This window comes from Zootoca vivipara, chromosome 17 (assembly GCF_963506605.1).
Source record: "Zootoca vivipara chromosome 17, rZooViv1.1, whole genome shotgun sequence".
Classification (NCBI taxonomy): domain Eukaryota; kingdom Metazoa; phylum Chordata; class Lepidosauria; order Squamata; family Lacertidae; genus Zootoca; species Zootoca vivipara.
The window spans coordinates 34,069,700-34,086,701 of record NC_083292.1 but is presented as its reverse complement, the minus strand read 5'-3'; the positions used below and the strand labels follow the sequence as shown (position 1 = coordinate 34,086,701).

Genomic DNA, 17,002 nt, shown 5'->3' with positions numbered 1-17,002 from the left:
ACACACCCCTCAGCCATCGTGCACCGCTGCACGCAGGTCAGGCCCCGGCTGGTGCTCACCTGATGTACAGGTGAAAAGTGATGTCGTCTTTGATCTTCAGCTTGCCATCTTCCAGGGGCTGGAAGATGCTGTCTTCGGGTGCCGAGGGGTCAAACTTCATGAGCTCGGTGTAGAGGAACCTGGAATAACACCACCACAATGTGAAGCGGTGCCTGGGTCAACCTTCTTGGCCTTGGGACCCCATTCTGCGCATGTTTCCTTGGGTGTAAAGCCCCACACAGCAAGCCCCCCCCCTTCACACAAGTAGGACTGCAATGTTTAATCAATCAGTTGTATGGCTGTTGTTTGGCTTTCCTTTCCCGCTCCAGCTCCTTGTTTAACTGCCATGTTGCTTTTTAAACGGGTTTGTCGTATTGAAATTTTAATGCAGGCTTTGGGAGGCTCTGGTGGCTTCAAAAGTGGGATGCGTTAAAATCTAAATAAATGATGAAAAGGTGCTTCAAACCACCAGGAAGCAGTTTATAAAATAACGCATGCAACTATTTCACGGGGGTCAGGGTTTTACTGTATATTTCATCATTTTTAGGTATCATTATTCATACTTGCCAGTCACCACCCTGTAGAGAGGGGTAGATGGCGAAAGAGAAAAGAGGGTGCCTCACCCTCCACTAGCCTCTCTGTCCCCTCCCAAAATATTACAGGTGAAACTCGGAAAATTAGAATATTGTTGAAAAGTGCATTTATTGGGTAAAAATGTCTTACCCAATATTATAAAAAACTCTATAGGAAAAAGGGAATAAATGAAAAGAAATTGGATAAATATTTTTCAAAAAAAAGGAAGGAGAACCAGGTCACAGAAGAGGAAAGAGAAAGGTTGAATAAACCTGTGACGAAACAAGAAATATATGATGCCATCCAAAAATTAAAAATAGGGAAATCGCCAGGCACAGACGGTCTGTCGAGTAGACATTATAAACTATTTAAAGAAGAAATAGGCGAGACCCTTCAGAAAATAATAAATAGTGTCATGGAAGGAGGCTCTATACCTAAATCTTGGGAAGAAGCCTATGTGACACTTATTCCGAAAGGTGAGGAGAAGGATAGGCAAGTAGGAGATTTTAGACCAATCTCATTATTGAATGTAGATTATAAAATTTTCACGGATATTTTAGCAAATAGATTAAAAAAGATTTTAAGTAGGATTATAGGACAGGACCAACAAGGGTTTCTCCCGGGAAGAAAATTGGCAAGGAATATAAGAATATTATTAGACGTTTTAGAATATCTGGATTGGTCACCGGGGAAAAAAGCAGCCTTTATCTTTTTAGACATAGAAAAAGCTTTTGATTCTTTGTCCTGGGATTTCATGAAGAGATCGTTAAAAGAAATTGGAATAGGAGATAATTTCATGAAGGCAATTGATTCAATTTATGAAAAGCAATCAGCTAGTCTAATCTTAAACGGGGAGGTGATGGAGAAGTTTGAGATAGAGCGAGGAACAAGACAGGGGTGCCCTTTATCCCCCCTATTATTTATATTATCTATAGAGTTTCTATTAGATGATATCCAAAAAGAAGAGAAAATTGGAGGAATCAGGGTGAAGGATAAAAATTTTAAGATAAAGGCTTTTGCGGACGATATGATGGTGATGTTAGAAGACCCAGGGGATTCAATTGAATGTCTAAAAAAAGTATTAAAAGTTTTTGAAGAAGTATCAGGATTAAAAATAAATGAAAAAAAGACAAAAGTGATGTTAAAAAATATAGGGCAACCGGATAAAGATAAATTGGAACAATTGATGAGCTGGGAAGTTGTTAAAAAATTCAAATATTTAGGAATTGCAATTAGCATGAATAATATTGATCTTTACGAGAACAATTACGGAAAATTATGGAAGGAGGTTAAGAAAGATCTAGAGAGATGGAAAGATTTAAATCTATCCTTTTCAGGCAGGATTGCAACAATTAAGATGACGGTTCTACCTAGATTCCTTTTCTTATTTCAAACATTACCCATATTGGGGAAAAAAGATATATTTGAGGGTTGGAGAAAAGAATTGAGCAAGTTTATTTGGTTGGATAAAAAACCACGGATTCAATATAGATTGTTGACAGATGTGAAGGAGAGAGGGGGTTGGGGGGTCCCCGATCTGAGGCTCTACTATGCGTCCGCTTGTTTGGGATGGTTGAAAGATTGGATAATATTGGAAGATGATGAATTATTAAAATTGGAAGGATTCAGAAATCAAAGGGGGTGGCATGCATATCTATTACAAGAAGAAAAAGGAAAATCTACTCACTTTACAAACCATGTGATAAAAAAATCAATCCTTAAAATCTGGCAAGAGTTCAAACCCTTATTAGAACCCAAAATACCCTGGTGGGCCTCCCCCTTTGAGATAACTGCACTCGGGGGGAAGCGGGAAAATGGAAAGTGGTTAACGTACAAAGATATATTGGTAAAAGAAAATGAAGACTGGAAGCTAAAAACATACGAAGAAATCAAACCACACTGCAATAGTTGGTTACATTACCTCCAGATACAAAGCCTTTTTACGGAACATAAAAAAGTAGGTTTCTCAAAAGAGAAATCAAAATTGCAGGAAATTTTAATCGAAAACAGTACGAAACAATTAGCAAAAATGTATAAGTATCTCCTAGAATGGGATTTAAAAGATGAGGAAGTAAAAGGGGTAATGACGAAATGGGCCCAGGATTTGGGAAAACCAATATACGCAACACAATGGGAATCTTTATGGAAGGGGTCAATGAGATTTACAGCCAGCATGGGGATAAAAGAAAATATGCTAAAACTTGTTTATAGATGGCACCTAACCCCCGAGAAATTAGCGAAAATATATAAGAAAGAATCTGATAATTGTTGGAAATGTGACGAAAAAGGAGGTAACTACTTTCATTGTTGGTGGGGTTGCAGGAAAATTTTTAAATTCTGGGGAGAGATATATGAAGAGATAAAGAAAATGCTGAAAATTACTTTTGGAAAAAAACCAGAGTATTTCTTATTAAGTATAGTACCGGAAAATTTACCAGTAGGCAAGAGAAATATCTTCCTATATGCTTGCGCAGCAGCGAGATTATTGATTGGACAAAAATGGAGAAAAACTGAAATCCCCACAGTTCAAGATTGGCATATAAAATTAATAGAATTCATGAACATGGAGAGAATGACAGCCGCAATTAGGAATACATCTAAACAACGGTCCAAATTGGAATGGGGGTTGGTCGAAGACTATTTCAAAAAAAAAGGTATAAAAACGGAATTGATGATTTGTTTAAATTAAGGGGTCATGGGGAAATAGACAGAAAGTTGAGTTAAATAGAAATAATTTAGATTGGAGACGTAATATTTAGAGATAGCAACGCAAATTAATGAGAATTTGTTAGCTAAGCGATGTGGAGGGATTGGGAAGTTTTGCTTGTTTGTCATCAAATCTTATTATGTTATTTGTTTATGTGATATATCTGTTTATGTATTATATTTTAATAATTTAAATAAAGATTATTTTAAATTTAAAAAAAAAAAAAAGAAAAGTGCATTTATTTCAGTAATGCAACTTATTATTTTTTCTTTTTCTTTTAATTTTCACAAATGCTTTCTTTTGGAAATTCCACAGTAATAAAACAAATAGTTACAATAACACAAAAATAAACGTCGCTATTACATCTCATTAATTATATTCCATTTATAATTGACCCGCCTAACGGCAATTAATTACAATTACAACAAATAAAGGCTTGACATATCTTGCTTTGCATGTCATGCATCTATCTCATATATTGGTTTCACCTTTTAAGTTGCGTTACTAAAATAAATGCACTTTTCGTCGATATTCTAATTTTCCGAGTTTCACCTGTATATCTCTCGACAGAAAAAAAACAAATTCCTCGCCCGTGTGATACAGATAAAGGTTACTATCATTAAATACTTCATTCACAGTATCGCTCACAACCACCCTGCAAGGTAGGGCCAGTGCCTTGTATTCTCTCCTTGAACAGGGGCTGGGCACTCAACACATGCCCCATTCTGGGCAGAGCTCTGCTGAATGGCCTTGCTTGGCCTCCGCTTCCACCTCCTCACCTTATGAAACCCCTTCTGGAAATGATCTCCGCATGGCAGTCATTGACCGTCTCCCCTTTCAGGCTCAACTCCTCCCCTTTCACACAGCGATTCCCTGAGAGGCGAGGAGAAGAAAGAAAGGTCAGGAAAATACTGCATTAACAGACCCCGCGCGGGGGCTTGGTGTGGACAAAAGGAGAGCCGAATTCGTTTATTTCCTGGTTGCTGTTGTGTGTGTGTTTTTAACAACAGACCAAGGAATCCTTGGCCGTTTGCTGGGATGAAGAGTTGTCGCTCACGAGCCATAACTGAATGTGAGCCTGCTGTAGAACCTGATGCTGTGCTACAGTTTACGTAACGCACTCCACGAATCCACCTTGAAAAGCTGCACAATATGGACTGCGCTTGCAAAGCCGTGTTTCACAATGAGAGCAAATCTATACGGATTGGCCTTCTGCAGCAGCTGAATTGCATTCCAATTGTTCTAGCCCCTCTTTACTTATTTGTTTATTTATTAAACGAAAAGGCGGCTGAGACTAGTTTCCAATTTCATTCTGGGTTTGATTTTTTAAAAAGCAGCAGAGCGTATTTGGAACCAATTGGGGGATGAAAACCCTCTTCATGGAAGAAAAACCAACCAAAACGTAGGGCGCTTATTCCCAGAGGAACAGGCAGCCAGTGGTTTGTACAGGGTTTTCCCTGGCACCCATAAGCCCTTCCATGCACTGCCCTTGTGGTCGCGAGGAGATGAGAGCGGCTGCCCTTTTCCCTCCACTGATGGAGCTGAAGGAGGAAGTTGGAAGAGTGACACTCTCCCCCATTTCCTCTTTCAGCTTTATGGGATTTTCAAAGCTCATATTAATTCTGCTAGATCTGATTTCACTCAAGATTCCATTAATAGAACAGCTTACTCCATTTCCATCTGGCTTTTTGGGGCGGGGGGGAGCGAAGTGACCTGAGTGGGTGGTGCCCAAAAATAATTTGTTCCCAATGTCCTTTAAAAAAAAAAAAGTATTTGTTTAGAGCAGGGTTTCCCAAACTTGGGTCTCCAGCGATTTTTGGACTACAACTCCCATCGTCCCTAGCTAGCAGGAACCGGAGGTCATGGATGATTGGAATTGTAGTCCCCAAACCGCCGGAGACCCAAGTTTGGGAAACACCAGTTTAGAGTCACTTAAAGGTGAAGGTACCCCTGACCGTTAGGTCCAGTCGCGGATGACTCTGGGGTTGCGGAGCTCATCTCGCTTTACTGGCCGAGGGAGCCAGCGTACAGCTCATGTGGCCAGCATAAGCCGCTTTCTGGCAAACCAGAGCAGTGCACTGAAACGCCGTTTACCTTCCCGCCGAAGCGGTACCTATTTATCTACTTGCATTTTGTCGTGCTTTCGAACTGCTAGGTTGGCAGGAGCAGGGACCGAGCAACGGGAGCTCACCCCATCGCGGGGATTCGAACCGCCGACCTTCTGATCAGCAAGGTTTAACCCACAGCGCCACCCGCATCCATGAGCTAAATGGAGCTTTTAAGCGAGATTCTTCCCAGCTCCGATAGGAGCAATCCCCCCTGCCTGGACCAGCAGCGTCTCTTACCTGTTCCGATGCTCACCACGACCCCCAGGCCCTCTTGCCCTCGCCTCATGATGATGGCGGCCAGGATCTTGCGCCCGAGCAAGCTGTGCTGGATGCGTGCAGTCAGGGTGTTGAACCGCTGGTGGCTCAGCATAGCAATCTGGTCATGGAGCGTGCTTCCACTCACGGGGAGCTGCGAGGTGGAAGAAGAAGGGGAGGCCGGGAATTTTCACAGCCGAAGAACAAAGGAAGCCCCTCTGCACATCGCTGGACTCCAACTCCCATCATCCCCAGCAAGTACAGCCAATGGTTCGGGGTGATGGGAGCGGTAGTTCAGCAACGTCTATGGGTCCAAGGTCTTCCCGTACCCGAGGTGGCCCATTAACAGCGAAAGGAGAGGCAAGCGAGGGTGGCAGTGTTACCTCTGTGATGGTCAACCCTTCGGAGTTCTCCGCCTTCTCCGTCTCCCCGATCAGAACCCGGAGCGCCGCGTCGGCAGCCTCCTGCTTGCCTTGCTTCTTGCTATGCGCCGTGACGGCTGGGAACCAGCGGCCGCCCACTTTGGCTTGGAAGACGAATCTGCCGGGAGGAGGTAAGCCAGCAGAGAAGGTGCAGGTTCAGTAACTGAGGGGCCCTGGGTGAAGTTGGCGCTATAAAATCAAGAGCCCCAGCAGGAAAACAATGTACATGCAGAGAGCTTGAGAGAGTGGGAAAGGTTAGAAAGAACACAGCAAGCTTGAGTAAAGCCCAAAAAGTGACTGGCTGGGTCCTTGTCCCCCCCCTCCCTGTTCTGTTTTTAAGATTAGCCTGCTAAGAGGCTACTGGACTTCCACCAAGCAGGCTGGATCGCTACATCTCTCTGAAGGGGACACCTGAGGCCATCCAGGTGTGGCTGGACTCCCATTGGGACGGATAGGTGTTGGAAGCCTGACCTTGTCTGGAGGGCCCCACAGGTGTCCCATCTTCAGCTTACAATCCAGGGCACCCATGTGGTAAATAATAAGAGTAATAATAATTCAATTTCTTGCCATAAGGTCCCAGGGCAGGTTACAACGATTTAAAATACAACATTAAAAACAGTTTGGGAACAAATTACTGTATAGCCACAAGGACAGAGCAGGACATATTAACAGGAGAAAGCGGATCGAGAAACGTTTTTCCTCACTCTCTTGTAACACTAGAACTCAGGGGCATCCAAAAAAGCTGGATGTAAAAGGACTTCTTCAGGCAGCAGTGACAGAACTTGCTTCTGCAGGAGGGGGTGACGGCCACTGACTTGGATGGCTTTAGATGAGGATTGGACAAATTCATGAAAGAAAAACCATAAAAGAGGGTTCCCCCCCCTCTTTCCATTTCCCTCTTTTTCCTTCCGTTCCTTTAGATTAGATTTTTAAAGTGTTTCTTTTATATAAAAACATACTTTGATATATGAAAGTTCATATATCTCTGGACAAGTATCCAGAAAAATAGAAGAAGAAGAAGATGATGATAAAAATAATGAAAACCACAAGAGTTCTCTTGCGATTGGGTCCTGCTTTCGGGATTTCCCTTGTGGCGTATGGCTGACCACTGTGAGAACAGGAGGCTGGACGAGAGGAGCTGCTGGCCTGATCCTGCAGCCGGAATCTTCTTATGTTTCATGGCCATCCTGCCTGCAGCAGTTCCCTAGTGGGACTTGCGTTACAAAAGCTCTGTAGCTCAGCAGCAGAGCTCCTGCTTTGCACACGAGACTCCAGTTCCCCCCGGGGTCTCTCCGGTGAAGGGAGATTAAGCAGCAGGGCTTGGGAAGGACCTTTAGACAGAACAGCCCCTGCCAGCCAAAAGATGACAATCAAATTGGAGACTGAGGGCCTGGGCTTTGTTTTCCATGTTCTGCAAGGAACACATATGTTCTGCTGCGCCTACTCACTTAGGGTCGTGGGGTGGCCCAGTCTGCTCGATCAGCTTGAACTCAGCAGCAAAGCCATTGGCCCGGGCGTACTCCAGGAGGCCACTGACTGGGTTGGAGTTCAGGTACTTAATCAGCTCGCCAACACCCTTAGCGCTCGCGGCTTTTGTCTCTTCCAGATTTGCAGGCTGGCCACCAGGCACATCCGCAGGCTGGTCGCCCTGGGCCTCTGTCTGAAAAAGTCGCCAAGGAAACAAAGAGAGAAAGAGGCTGATGAGGAGGCTGGAACAAGGCCAGGGAGACCTGTTTCCGTTCTCATTTTCATTACATACTGAGCGTTTTTCATGTTGTGATTTTATGTTGCGAGATCTATGGGTATGGGGCGGTCTATACATTTAAGAAACAATAAACAACAAGGATACCTGTTCAGGTAAGCTGCTGGTGTCCCCAGTGAGGCCCCTCATGGCGGCCTCAGCAGCCATCTGCTTTGCTCCCTTCTTGCTGTTCGATACCACAGCAGGGAAGATGCGTTCGCCCACTTTCACGCAGTACTTGAACCTGATCGAAGGGAAAGGGAAAGCCACGGAGTTCATGGGCTTATTGAGACTAAAGGTAGATCACACAGAAAGTGGTTGCAGCAGGAAGGCAGGTTGGGCTTGGGTCATTTCCAGAACCCCCACTCCCTTTGAACAGAAAAAGGAGAGGAAACCTGACCCCCCCCTCCAAAAACAAACAAACATGTTTCTTGATTTCAGTTCCTTTTAGACAGACAAGCCACTGGACAGAGCCAATATCTTCCTCTGCATTTTGTGCAGAGCCCGACACGCTGCTGAATATTATAACCTAGACCAAGGTAGTCAAATATTATAACCTAGACTGCCCGCCTTTGAGATAACTGCTTTTTTGGGGGGGGAAGCAAAGGCAAGGCTGATTCCAACCTACCTCAACCTGTGGCGCTCCAAAAAATTGGAGGCCTACAACTACCATCATCCACGACCTGTTTGCCACGCTAGCTGGCGCTGAAGTACAAAACACCTGGAGTACAAAACACCTGGAGGGCCCCAGTTGACGAAAGCTGGTTAATAGGCTGGGTCCTCTCTTAACCTTTGGCCTCCAGATGTGGCTAAACTACAGTCCCCATCCTCCCTGCCCACGAGTCATGCTGGCTAGAGCTGGTAAGAACTTTGGCACAGCCACATCTGGAGGGCCAAAGGCTTCCCACACCTGCCCTAGTGAACACAGGGGGTTAGGAGAGGCAATTAAGAGATCTAGTCAGGCCTCTTGAAGCAAGACCTCCAAGAATGTTTTTGATCTTTAGCAGTGAGCTCCGAGAGCTTTGTCTCTCGCACGGTCAAGAAACAGAACCCAGGGCACTGCTGCGCCAATGAAGGGGTTGATCCTCAACCTGTGCTGGCTGGAGCCGAGAGCAGCAGGGAGCAGAGGAAGACCCATAGCTGCCAAGTTTCCCCTTTTCTCACGAGGAAGCCTATTCAGCATAATGGAATTTCCCTTAAAAAAGGGATAACTTGGCAGCTATGGGAAGACCCCCACATAGCCACATCTTGGCTTGCCTTTCACTTGGAGCACCACAAGGAGAAACGAGAAGTTTTCCCGGTGGCGATGACGTGCATGCGCAAACATCCTCAGAGACTCTTGCAATAAATAAACAAGCCCTCCCTCCGTCCTCAGCCACACACCCCCCAAAAAGAAAGGTGGTGCCTATGTCCTCGTCTATTCCCCAGAGAGCAGCAGCAGCCTAGGGCCCCCCCACGCTGCAAGCTTCACACGCTTCTGAACGCAAGTCGCGACCTACTTGGGATCGTGGGGAGGGCCATCCTGAGAGAGCAGCTGGAACTCGCAGACGCTCCCCGACTTCTGTGCGTATTCCATCAGGGCGCTGACGGGGTTCTTCCCAGAAAGCACGTTCAGCTGTGGCGTTGTAGACAAAGGCTCTGACTCTGTCTGCTCAGGCTGGGGAGGGAAGGAAGGAAGGAAGAGAGGAGGAAATAAAGAAGGGGTTGTACCAGGATGCTGCAGAGTGGGGCTCTTTCTGCTGTTTTGTTTCAGTATCTCTCTCACTGAAGTGCCATGTTGGTTTGGCAACTCGGGGGGCGGCGACCAATGGGAAATTATGCTCCTGGTGCCCAGAAGAGGAAAGGATGGCTGTAAAAGCCAGCTGACCACCACCCTCAACAATCTTCCACTGACCCCAACTTCTCCCCAGAGGCAAAATTTTGGCTGACAAGGCGGCAGTTTCAGGCAACCTAGCCTGGGGGAGACCCTCCCCCACTGACTGGCCTGTTGCAGAACCCCAGGGGCTTGTGGATAATTTCCCAGGGGGTGGGGGAGAGACTACAGCAAGGGTGGGCAGACATCAGGCAAGGTAGATCTACTTTGCTGTTTACTACAACCCCAAGGTCTGCCAGCCAGAGCCAGGTGAGAAAGACCAACAGTTAAGAATTAAAAGGACAGGCTGCATCTGACCTCATGCTCAACAGCAGGGGTCCCCCAAACTAAGGCCCGGGGGCCGGATGCGGCCCAATCGCCTTCTAAATCCAGCCCGCTAACAGTCCGGGAATCAGCATGTTTTTACATGAGTAGAATGTGTCCTTTTATTTAAAATGCATCTCTGGGTTATTTGTGGGGCCTGCCTGGTGTTTTTACATGAGTAGAATGTGTCCTTTTATTTAAAATGCATCTCTGGGTTATTTGTAGGGCTTAGGAATTTGTTCATATTTTTTTCCAAAATATAGTCCGGCCCCCACAAGGTCTGAGGGACAGTGGACCGGCCACCTGCTGAAAAAGTTTGCTGACCGCTGCTCAACAGTATGAACTAAGTTCAAAATCCTTTCACACCCGAGTCCATACCTGGCTAGCTTTCTTCATTTTTGCAGCCTAATTTAAGGAGGTGGGGGGGATCATTTTTGCTGTTGTTATCACTAAACAACACCCTTTCTGGGCTAACCCTGATGGCTATATTCTCCATTGACAGAGGCAGCATTCCCAACAATCGACTAAAAGGTAGGGATGTGTATGTGTGTATATACCGCAGTTTCTCAAGAAACGTCAAAGTGGTTTACAATAACCACTAGGAAACAAAAACCATAACCCCCCCCCAAAAAAAACCTACTGTAACACAGATCTACCACCTAACTACTACGGTTCAACAGCAAGTATAAGAAGCTGGGCCACTTCCATTGTGAGAAAATAAATCGATATGGACCTCGGATTGTGGTGGAGCCGCTTTTCACAGGACTAGCAGCTCCGGAGAGCTCCACCTTTGGCCCCTGCCTGTTGCTGGGGTGGGGAGCCGCTCTCACCAGTTCTGCTTCGCTGAGAGAACTGTCCTCGTATAAGGATTTCTCCACCTCCATGCCGTCCTCCCCTTCGTGCTCGACTTCGCGCAAGAGGATCTTCATGGCGTGGGCGGCCGCTTCCTGCTTGGCCAACTTCTTGCTGCCTGCTTCCGCTGGGGGGAACTTGCGACCATCAATCACTGCCTGGAATTTAAACCTTGACCAAAACGCACAAGGTACAAATCGGTGAGGATGCGTGCTAATCAGTGAATCTGGTGCCATTATCTATCACATTTATCTCCAAGGAGCTTCAAGGCAGTGCATGTGCCCCCCCCAAACCCAACACCCAATTTATCCTCACAGTGAAAACCACACAGTTAGGCCTCGAGAGTGTGTGATTAGCCTAGGAGACGTCCCGGATGAGCAGGGATTTGAGCCTCGGCTTCTATAGTCCCAAGTCCGATGCTGACCACTACAGCACACTGGTTCTCCTTTCCAAGCCCTCTGCCTCTACAAATATGTTTTGTTAGGAAGGAGCTATTGCTGCAGCACTTACAGCACTCGAGCACTGGGCATGCTGGCCGAGGCTGTGGAGAGCTGGGAGTCCCAATGAAAGCTGGAAGGCCAGAGATGTCCCCCACCACTGTCTCACGCCTTTAGAGAACTTCTTCCTCCTTGCCTGATCTGTGGGCACAGCAAAGGATTGTGGGGCATGCTCTAAAAGCTTGGCAGCTGGCTAGGCCTCTCTATTCTAAGGCTGTGCACTGCCAAGACAAAGAGGCTGCCAGGTGAATCATAGAATCGTAGAGTTGGAAGAGCCCCCTCCCAAAGGCACATCTAGCCCAACCCCCTGCAATGTAGGAATATCAACATGCGGTTCCCCCGTCCGATTTGAAACCATACTGGACCTTGCTTTGAGAACGTGCTAGCAGTTCTCTTTCAGGGAAGCTGGGCTGCCATTACAGATTTTCTCTTTGGAGGAAGCCCCACCCCACCCCAAAAACGAAAACTCCCAAGGAACCCAGTTTCAAACTGTGGCAGCACTACAAGCAAGACAAGGCAGAAAAAAGGCCCGGGTTGTTGTTGGTGGGTGCTTGTTGGGGCTTGTACGGCCGTAGGTAGGGAGCCTGACAGTAGGAGGCGCCACTCAATTCCTGCTTTGCCACAGCCACCCTCCCTGCTGAGATCTACAAGGGCGACACTGAGGCTAAGTGGGAGGAAGCCGACAGGCAGGGCCATCCTCTGCGACGGATGCAAGAAAGAGGAGCAGGCAGGTGGGAGCTGGCTGAGGGGGCAGAATGAGGTTGGCGGGGCAAAGCCCCATACGTTCAAGTGAATCAGCCTCCACTGGCCCAGGTAGCAACAGAGACTACAGAGCCAAACACCCCCATAGCGGTTTCAAGCTCCCCGTCCTCACAGCTCGTCTTTCCCCGCTCCTTTGCTTGGTTCGAATCTGCTCTCATTCTGGTCTCGGGGAGAAAAGTAGGCCAATTTTCCTGTCTAGCGGGTCTATTGATATACCAGAGGGTGGTGGCACACACACTCTGGTGGTGCCTAGAAAAGGCAAGGAGCGAGACAGAAAGAAAGAGAGGGGTGTGTGTGTGTGTGTGTGTGTGTGTGTGTGTGTGTGTGTGTGTGTGTTAAAAACACAGTGGCTATAAAGAGCAGCCAAGCAAGAACGTAAAAATAAAATCCAACCCACCCAACTGTTCAGAGGGATGCGCCAGAGGGAGGGAAGAGGAACGCTCCGGGTCCCCCCCCCCACATGGCAACAGATGCTCTCTGCCAGAAGCAGACAACGCAGAACTCCTCCAGCCATACAGGAACTTATGGGGCATAATATTTGCCTAGTGCAAAACTACTAATTAGCCTCCCCTCCCGCCCTTTGAAACTGCAGCTGAGGATTCGCTATTCTAAAGCCGAGGTGGAGGACCTCAGGCTTGGGAGCCAAATGTCACCCTCCAGGCCTCTCTATCTGCCCCCCAGGACACTTCCCAGGCTACATCCCCCTCCCCAGGCTGGCCCACACACCCCCTTCCATGCACCCTCTTCAAGTGCTTTTGTCGGGACAGAATGTGCCTTTGAACTTCAACAACGCCTCCTGCCCGCCTAGATGATGTGGGTGGGTGGGTGTAGAAAAGCCCCAATTTTTGCATGCCTTTTTCCTGCTCACTTTCACCTCTGGCTTCACCCACTGCTTGCACGTGGCCCCTGGAAGGCTGCCCATGTTGGAATGTGGCCCCCTTGGGCTGAAAAAGAGATCCCCCACCCTCCGCTCTAATGGGACATGCAGAGCTCATGCCAAGCACTGCTTTTCAAATTTGGAGAGAGAGAGGGGGGAACGGGAAATAAATTCAACATGCAGGTGGTTTGGTTCCCCATTTTACTCTCGCTTAGCTGAGTCTTCCTCCTTCCCCCTGAGGCTTTCCCTGCCTGGCAGTGGGAAGCAATTCTTAAACTGCAAGCGGCTTTTTTGCAGGCCTGAAGGAGGAGATGTAGCAAGCAGAAACGAAACCTACCTCACGGGCCACCATTGTTGCCCATTCATTCTCGTTCCTCTGTCCTGCGCTCCCCAACTTCAGAGCCCTGAAGGCGGAAACCGATCGTCCCACATGGTGATCAGGGTTTCAACACCAGCATCTCAGTGTTATGTGGAGCTTTTAAAAGACGGCGAGTCCTTGCTCCACAGAGCTTACCAACTAAATTTAGACGGACTTGGGGCTGTGGGACATTATTAGATTATTCAGCAGAGACTGCTGTGTCATCACTGAGATTGTTAATATAAGATGAATGTGTTTTGCAAAAGAAAGAAAGAAAAAAAGAACAGAGATTCCTGCATTTAAAGTGTTAAAACAGTCTTTCTTTCCTTTTTAAGGGAAGCCTTGAAATATATCTCATTTGCCTGCTTAATAAGAGGCTTTTGTAACCTACAGGGCAGAGCAATACGCAGAAGCAGTTGTGAAAGAAAGAGGGACAGCACACAATCTTAAACCGGGTGCAATCACACTAGCAATTTAACCAATTCATCTCTTGCTTTAAAGAAAACTGCTCTTTCCAATGTCTGCAGTGACTTGTACAAGCCGAGGCAAATGCACTGAAACGTAACCTGAGCAAGTGCAGTCCCCTTCCCCAAGAACCTATCCTTTCTGAGAAAACTTTTCTTGTTAACATATTTGCAATGACCTGCACAGTCCGAGACATAAACACCGAACCCAAGCAAGTGCAATCCCCTTCCCCGAGAAGAACCACCCCCTCACCAGAGAGCACTCCCTCTCCCTCTCTCTTACCGTGGCTCGTGTGACGGCCCGCTCTGCTTCAGCAAGACGAACTCGCAATGCTGGTACGTGTACTGGGTGTATTCAATCAAGCCGCTGACGGGGTTCTTCTTCTGGCACGCCATGAGCTTCTCCAAGGGAGTGCACAGGAAGGCCGTGTCGAACTGGGCCGCGTAGCTGGGGGAGAGGGGAGACTCCATGATGCACCGGGACTCCTCGTCCTGGTTGTTGATGGCATTCAGGTCCTCCGGGATGTCATCGGTGGCCCACTTGCCGTTCTCAAAGTTGTCGTAGTTGGGGAACCAGTGGTACCGGGGCCGCTTGCGAGGAGGGGGGGCCGCCCGGGGAGAGCAAACGTCTCCCTGCTCTGCTGGCTCCGACGACACCTGCTGCCCGTTCTCGACGTTCTCCTCTTCACTCTTTAGAAGCGGCGGTGGCGGCGGTGGAGGAGGAGGCGGGGAAGGGGAAGGAAGAGGAGGAGCTGGCACGCTGGCGGGCAGCTCCGGTTCCGCGCATGGGGTCGGAGGCTCGGGGTTCGGTTTTGGGGCAGGGGTGGCCATTTCCCTGACTTCTTCCGCCTTCTGCTTGTTCTGCATCCTCTTGCGCTTGTTGTCAGTGAGGGACCACTTGGGGGGGTTGGCGTTCTCCTTGCACACCTCCCCCAACTTCTCCAAGGACACCAGGGTGGAGTTCACGTTCCGGGCCTTGGAGAGGCCGATGTTTTTGGCAAGGTCTTGTGCTGTCGAGTCCGCGACGCTGAATAGGTAGTTGCAGATCTTCTCCCTGACCTCGGCCATGGTGGCGGAATCGGGATAGTCCTCTGGGTCAGAAGCAGAGCTCTCTCCTCCTCCTCCAACCCCAGGAACTGGGAGTCGGCACTGGCCCCTCTGACTGGCGGAGCTCCCTTCTCTCGACGCTCCCTGGGGCCTAGGGCTGTCTGCTAACCTCCACAACGGAGGGTGCTCCCCTATTTTGCACAACTGCCCTCGTGTGAGGAGCCTGTAGAGGTGGTGATTGACCTCCTTCTTCTGCACTTCAAGTTTACGGGCAAGACAGCGAGCAGATTCAGCCTGCCCAGGTCGGAGCTGCCTCAAGATCTCCAAGAGCCGCTGTTCAACTCCTTGGCCGGAGAGAGTCAGGTGCCGTATGTCTGTGATGAGCCCGTCAACTTCGCTCCTTGAACTGCCGCTGTACCTCGGCCGGGGGGGCTGGGGAGGCTGCTTCTGCTCCTGCCAGCTACTGTTGCAGGGAAGCCTCCTGGCTGTGCCCCAACTGTTGTGCTGGGAGCTCTGGGGAGGGGAGGAGGTGGCTGGACCTCGGCGGTAGCCCTGGTACAATTGGGGGCGCTGTGCCCGGGCCTGCCACAGCGGGGCTTCAGAGAGCTGCCCGTTTAGGAAGAGGACCTGCTGCTGCCGAAAATCCTCGCCTCCCTGCGGGACAAGAGGACCGTTAAAGAAAGCTGGGTTAGAGAGGCCGCTATGTTTGGGGGGCACCTGATCTGAACCTCTGCCTTGAGTAACACCTCTGCTCATAGCGTGCTGCCGGGGCGCAGGGCTGGGGGTGGGCACATGTGCACCAGACGAGAGGCAGCTGCGGTTTGCTCTCACGGGGGCTGCTGCGCAGAGGCCTGGCAAAGAGAAAACAAGAGAACAGGGCACGTTTCAGACCTTGGAAACACGCTCGGGGGAGCAGACGCAGTTCTACTGAACCAGTCCCTCTGCCCCAGTTCCCAAAAGACAACACCTGACAACGGGAAGAGGCTCCCGTCTGGTAAGAGTTGATGCCTCCTTGGATGTAACACCAAGGTATTGAAGACCATTAGAGGAGGAGACTGGCTTAAGGCACTACGGTCAGGGGAGATCTACATATGAGCCTGGGATGGAGAACGAGTCTCCCAAACACAGCTGGTGTCGCTTCAACGCAAGGTATGTTCAGCTTGATTCAGGGCTTCTTGGGCAACCAAGGGAGAATTGTGCGACTTTACTTCCCAGCACAAAGAGATTCAGGGGGAAAGAATGGAAGCACTTCTTCCCATCGGTCCAGAGTTAAACTATGGAATCCACTCTCCCAGATGGCAGTGATAGCTACCACCTTTGATGGCGTTAAAGGAGAACCAGACAAATTCAGGGAGGATGAGGTCATTGGTCGGAGGCAGCATGCCCTGAGTTAACAGTTGCTGGAAACTGCAGGTGCAGAGCTTTGCTAATGCGCTCAGGTCCTGCTTGTGGGTTTCTCATCCGCATCTGTTTGGACATGGTGTGAACAAGATGCTGGACCAGGCAGGCCACTCTGAGCTCCCCTCGTGTTCTTAAAAGGAAAACCACCCCTCAGCCCAGCCTTCCCAGTATGGCCATATTGTCTGTGTTTGGGGCCGGATTAAGAGTACCTTCATGGTAGAGACCTTCATATGTGAGATTTTTGTCATTAAACCCAGCTGCAAATTGGGTTTGACAGCAGAGTCTGTTTACATGGTTTCAGAGTCTATTTGGCTCAGTACAGCTGTAAAACTGACCACCACCTGGCCTTCAAAACTCTTTTCTCCAAGAGGCAGATTTGGGGGGGGGAATCTATGACTGATGTTGGAGAGCCAAACTTTTTTTAAAATAAAAACAACCACCTTGTTCTAACCCACAGAACCAACATAACAGTTACATCTTCCCTTCAGTCAATGAAAAACAAATCCTTAAGAGGGGTAGGTAGCCATATTAAGGCAATCCCAGCCAGGTCTATCCGAAAGCAAACTTCACAGAGTTCAACAGAACTTACTCCCAAGCAAGTGTTAGCAGGAGTGCAGCCTGGCAGTGCAATCCTTTTACATTCCTAGGTGTATAGGATCACATTCAGCACGCCTCACCAAGTTCACAGGGGCCTCGTCACCAAGAAAGCAGGTACAGTATACG

General features: G+C 48.5%; 1 protein-coding gene across 10 annotated transcripts in view; it reads right to left on the bottom strand.

Moving 5' to 3' along the window:
• Positions 1-17,002, bottom strand: part of ADAR (adenosine deaminase RNA specific) — a 40,259-nt gene that overhangs the window by 8,990 nt on the left and 14,267 nt on the right. For 6 of the 10 annotated variants that reach the window (XM_035098167.2, XM_060269914.1, XM_035098163.2 and 3 more), the window contains exons 2-10: positions 14,115-15,729; positions 10,852-11,044; positions 9,345-9,502; positions 7,954-8,089; positions 7,553-7,764; positions 6,066-6,222; positions 5,665-5,836; positions 4,099-4,192; positions 60-179 (exon numbers count right to left, since the gene is read on the bottom strand). In XM_035098167.2, the coding sequence (XP_034954058.1) occupies positions 60-179; positions 4,099-4,192; positions 5,665-5,836; positions 6,066-6,222; positions 7,553-7,764; positions 7,954-8,089; positions 9,345-9,502; positions 10,852-11,044; positions 14,115-15,634 (2,762 nt within the window). In that variant the 5' untranslated portion in view covers positions 15,635-15,729. The remainder of the gene's footprint in view (positions 1-59; positions 180-4,098; positions 4,193-5,664; positions 5,837-6,065; positions 6,223-7,552; positions 7,765-7,953; positions 8,090-9,344; positions 9,503-10,851; positions 11,045-14,114; positions 15,730-17,002) is intronic. The other 4 variants (XM_035098171.2, XM_060269913.1, XM_035098164.2 and 1 more) reach the window with 1 other exon arrangement.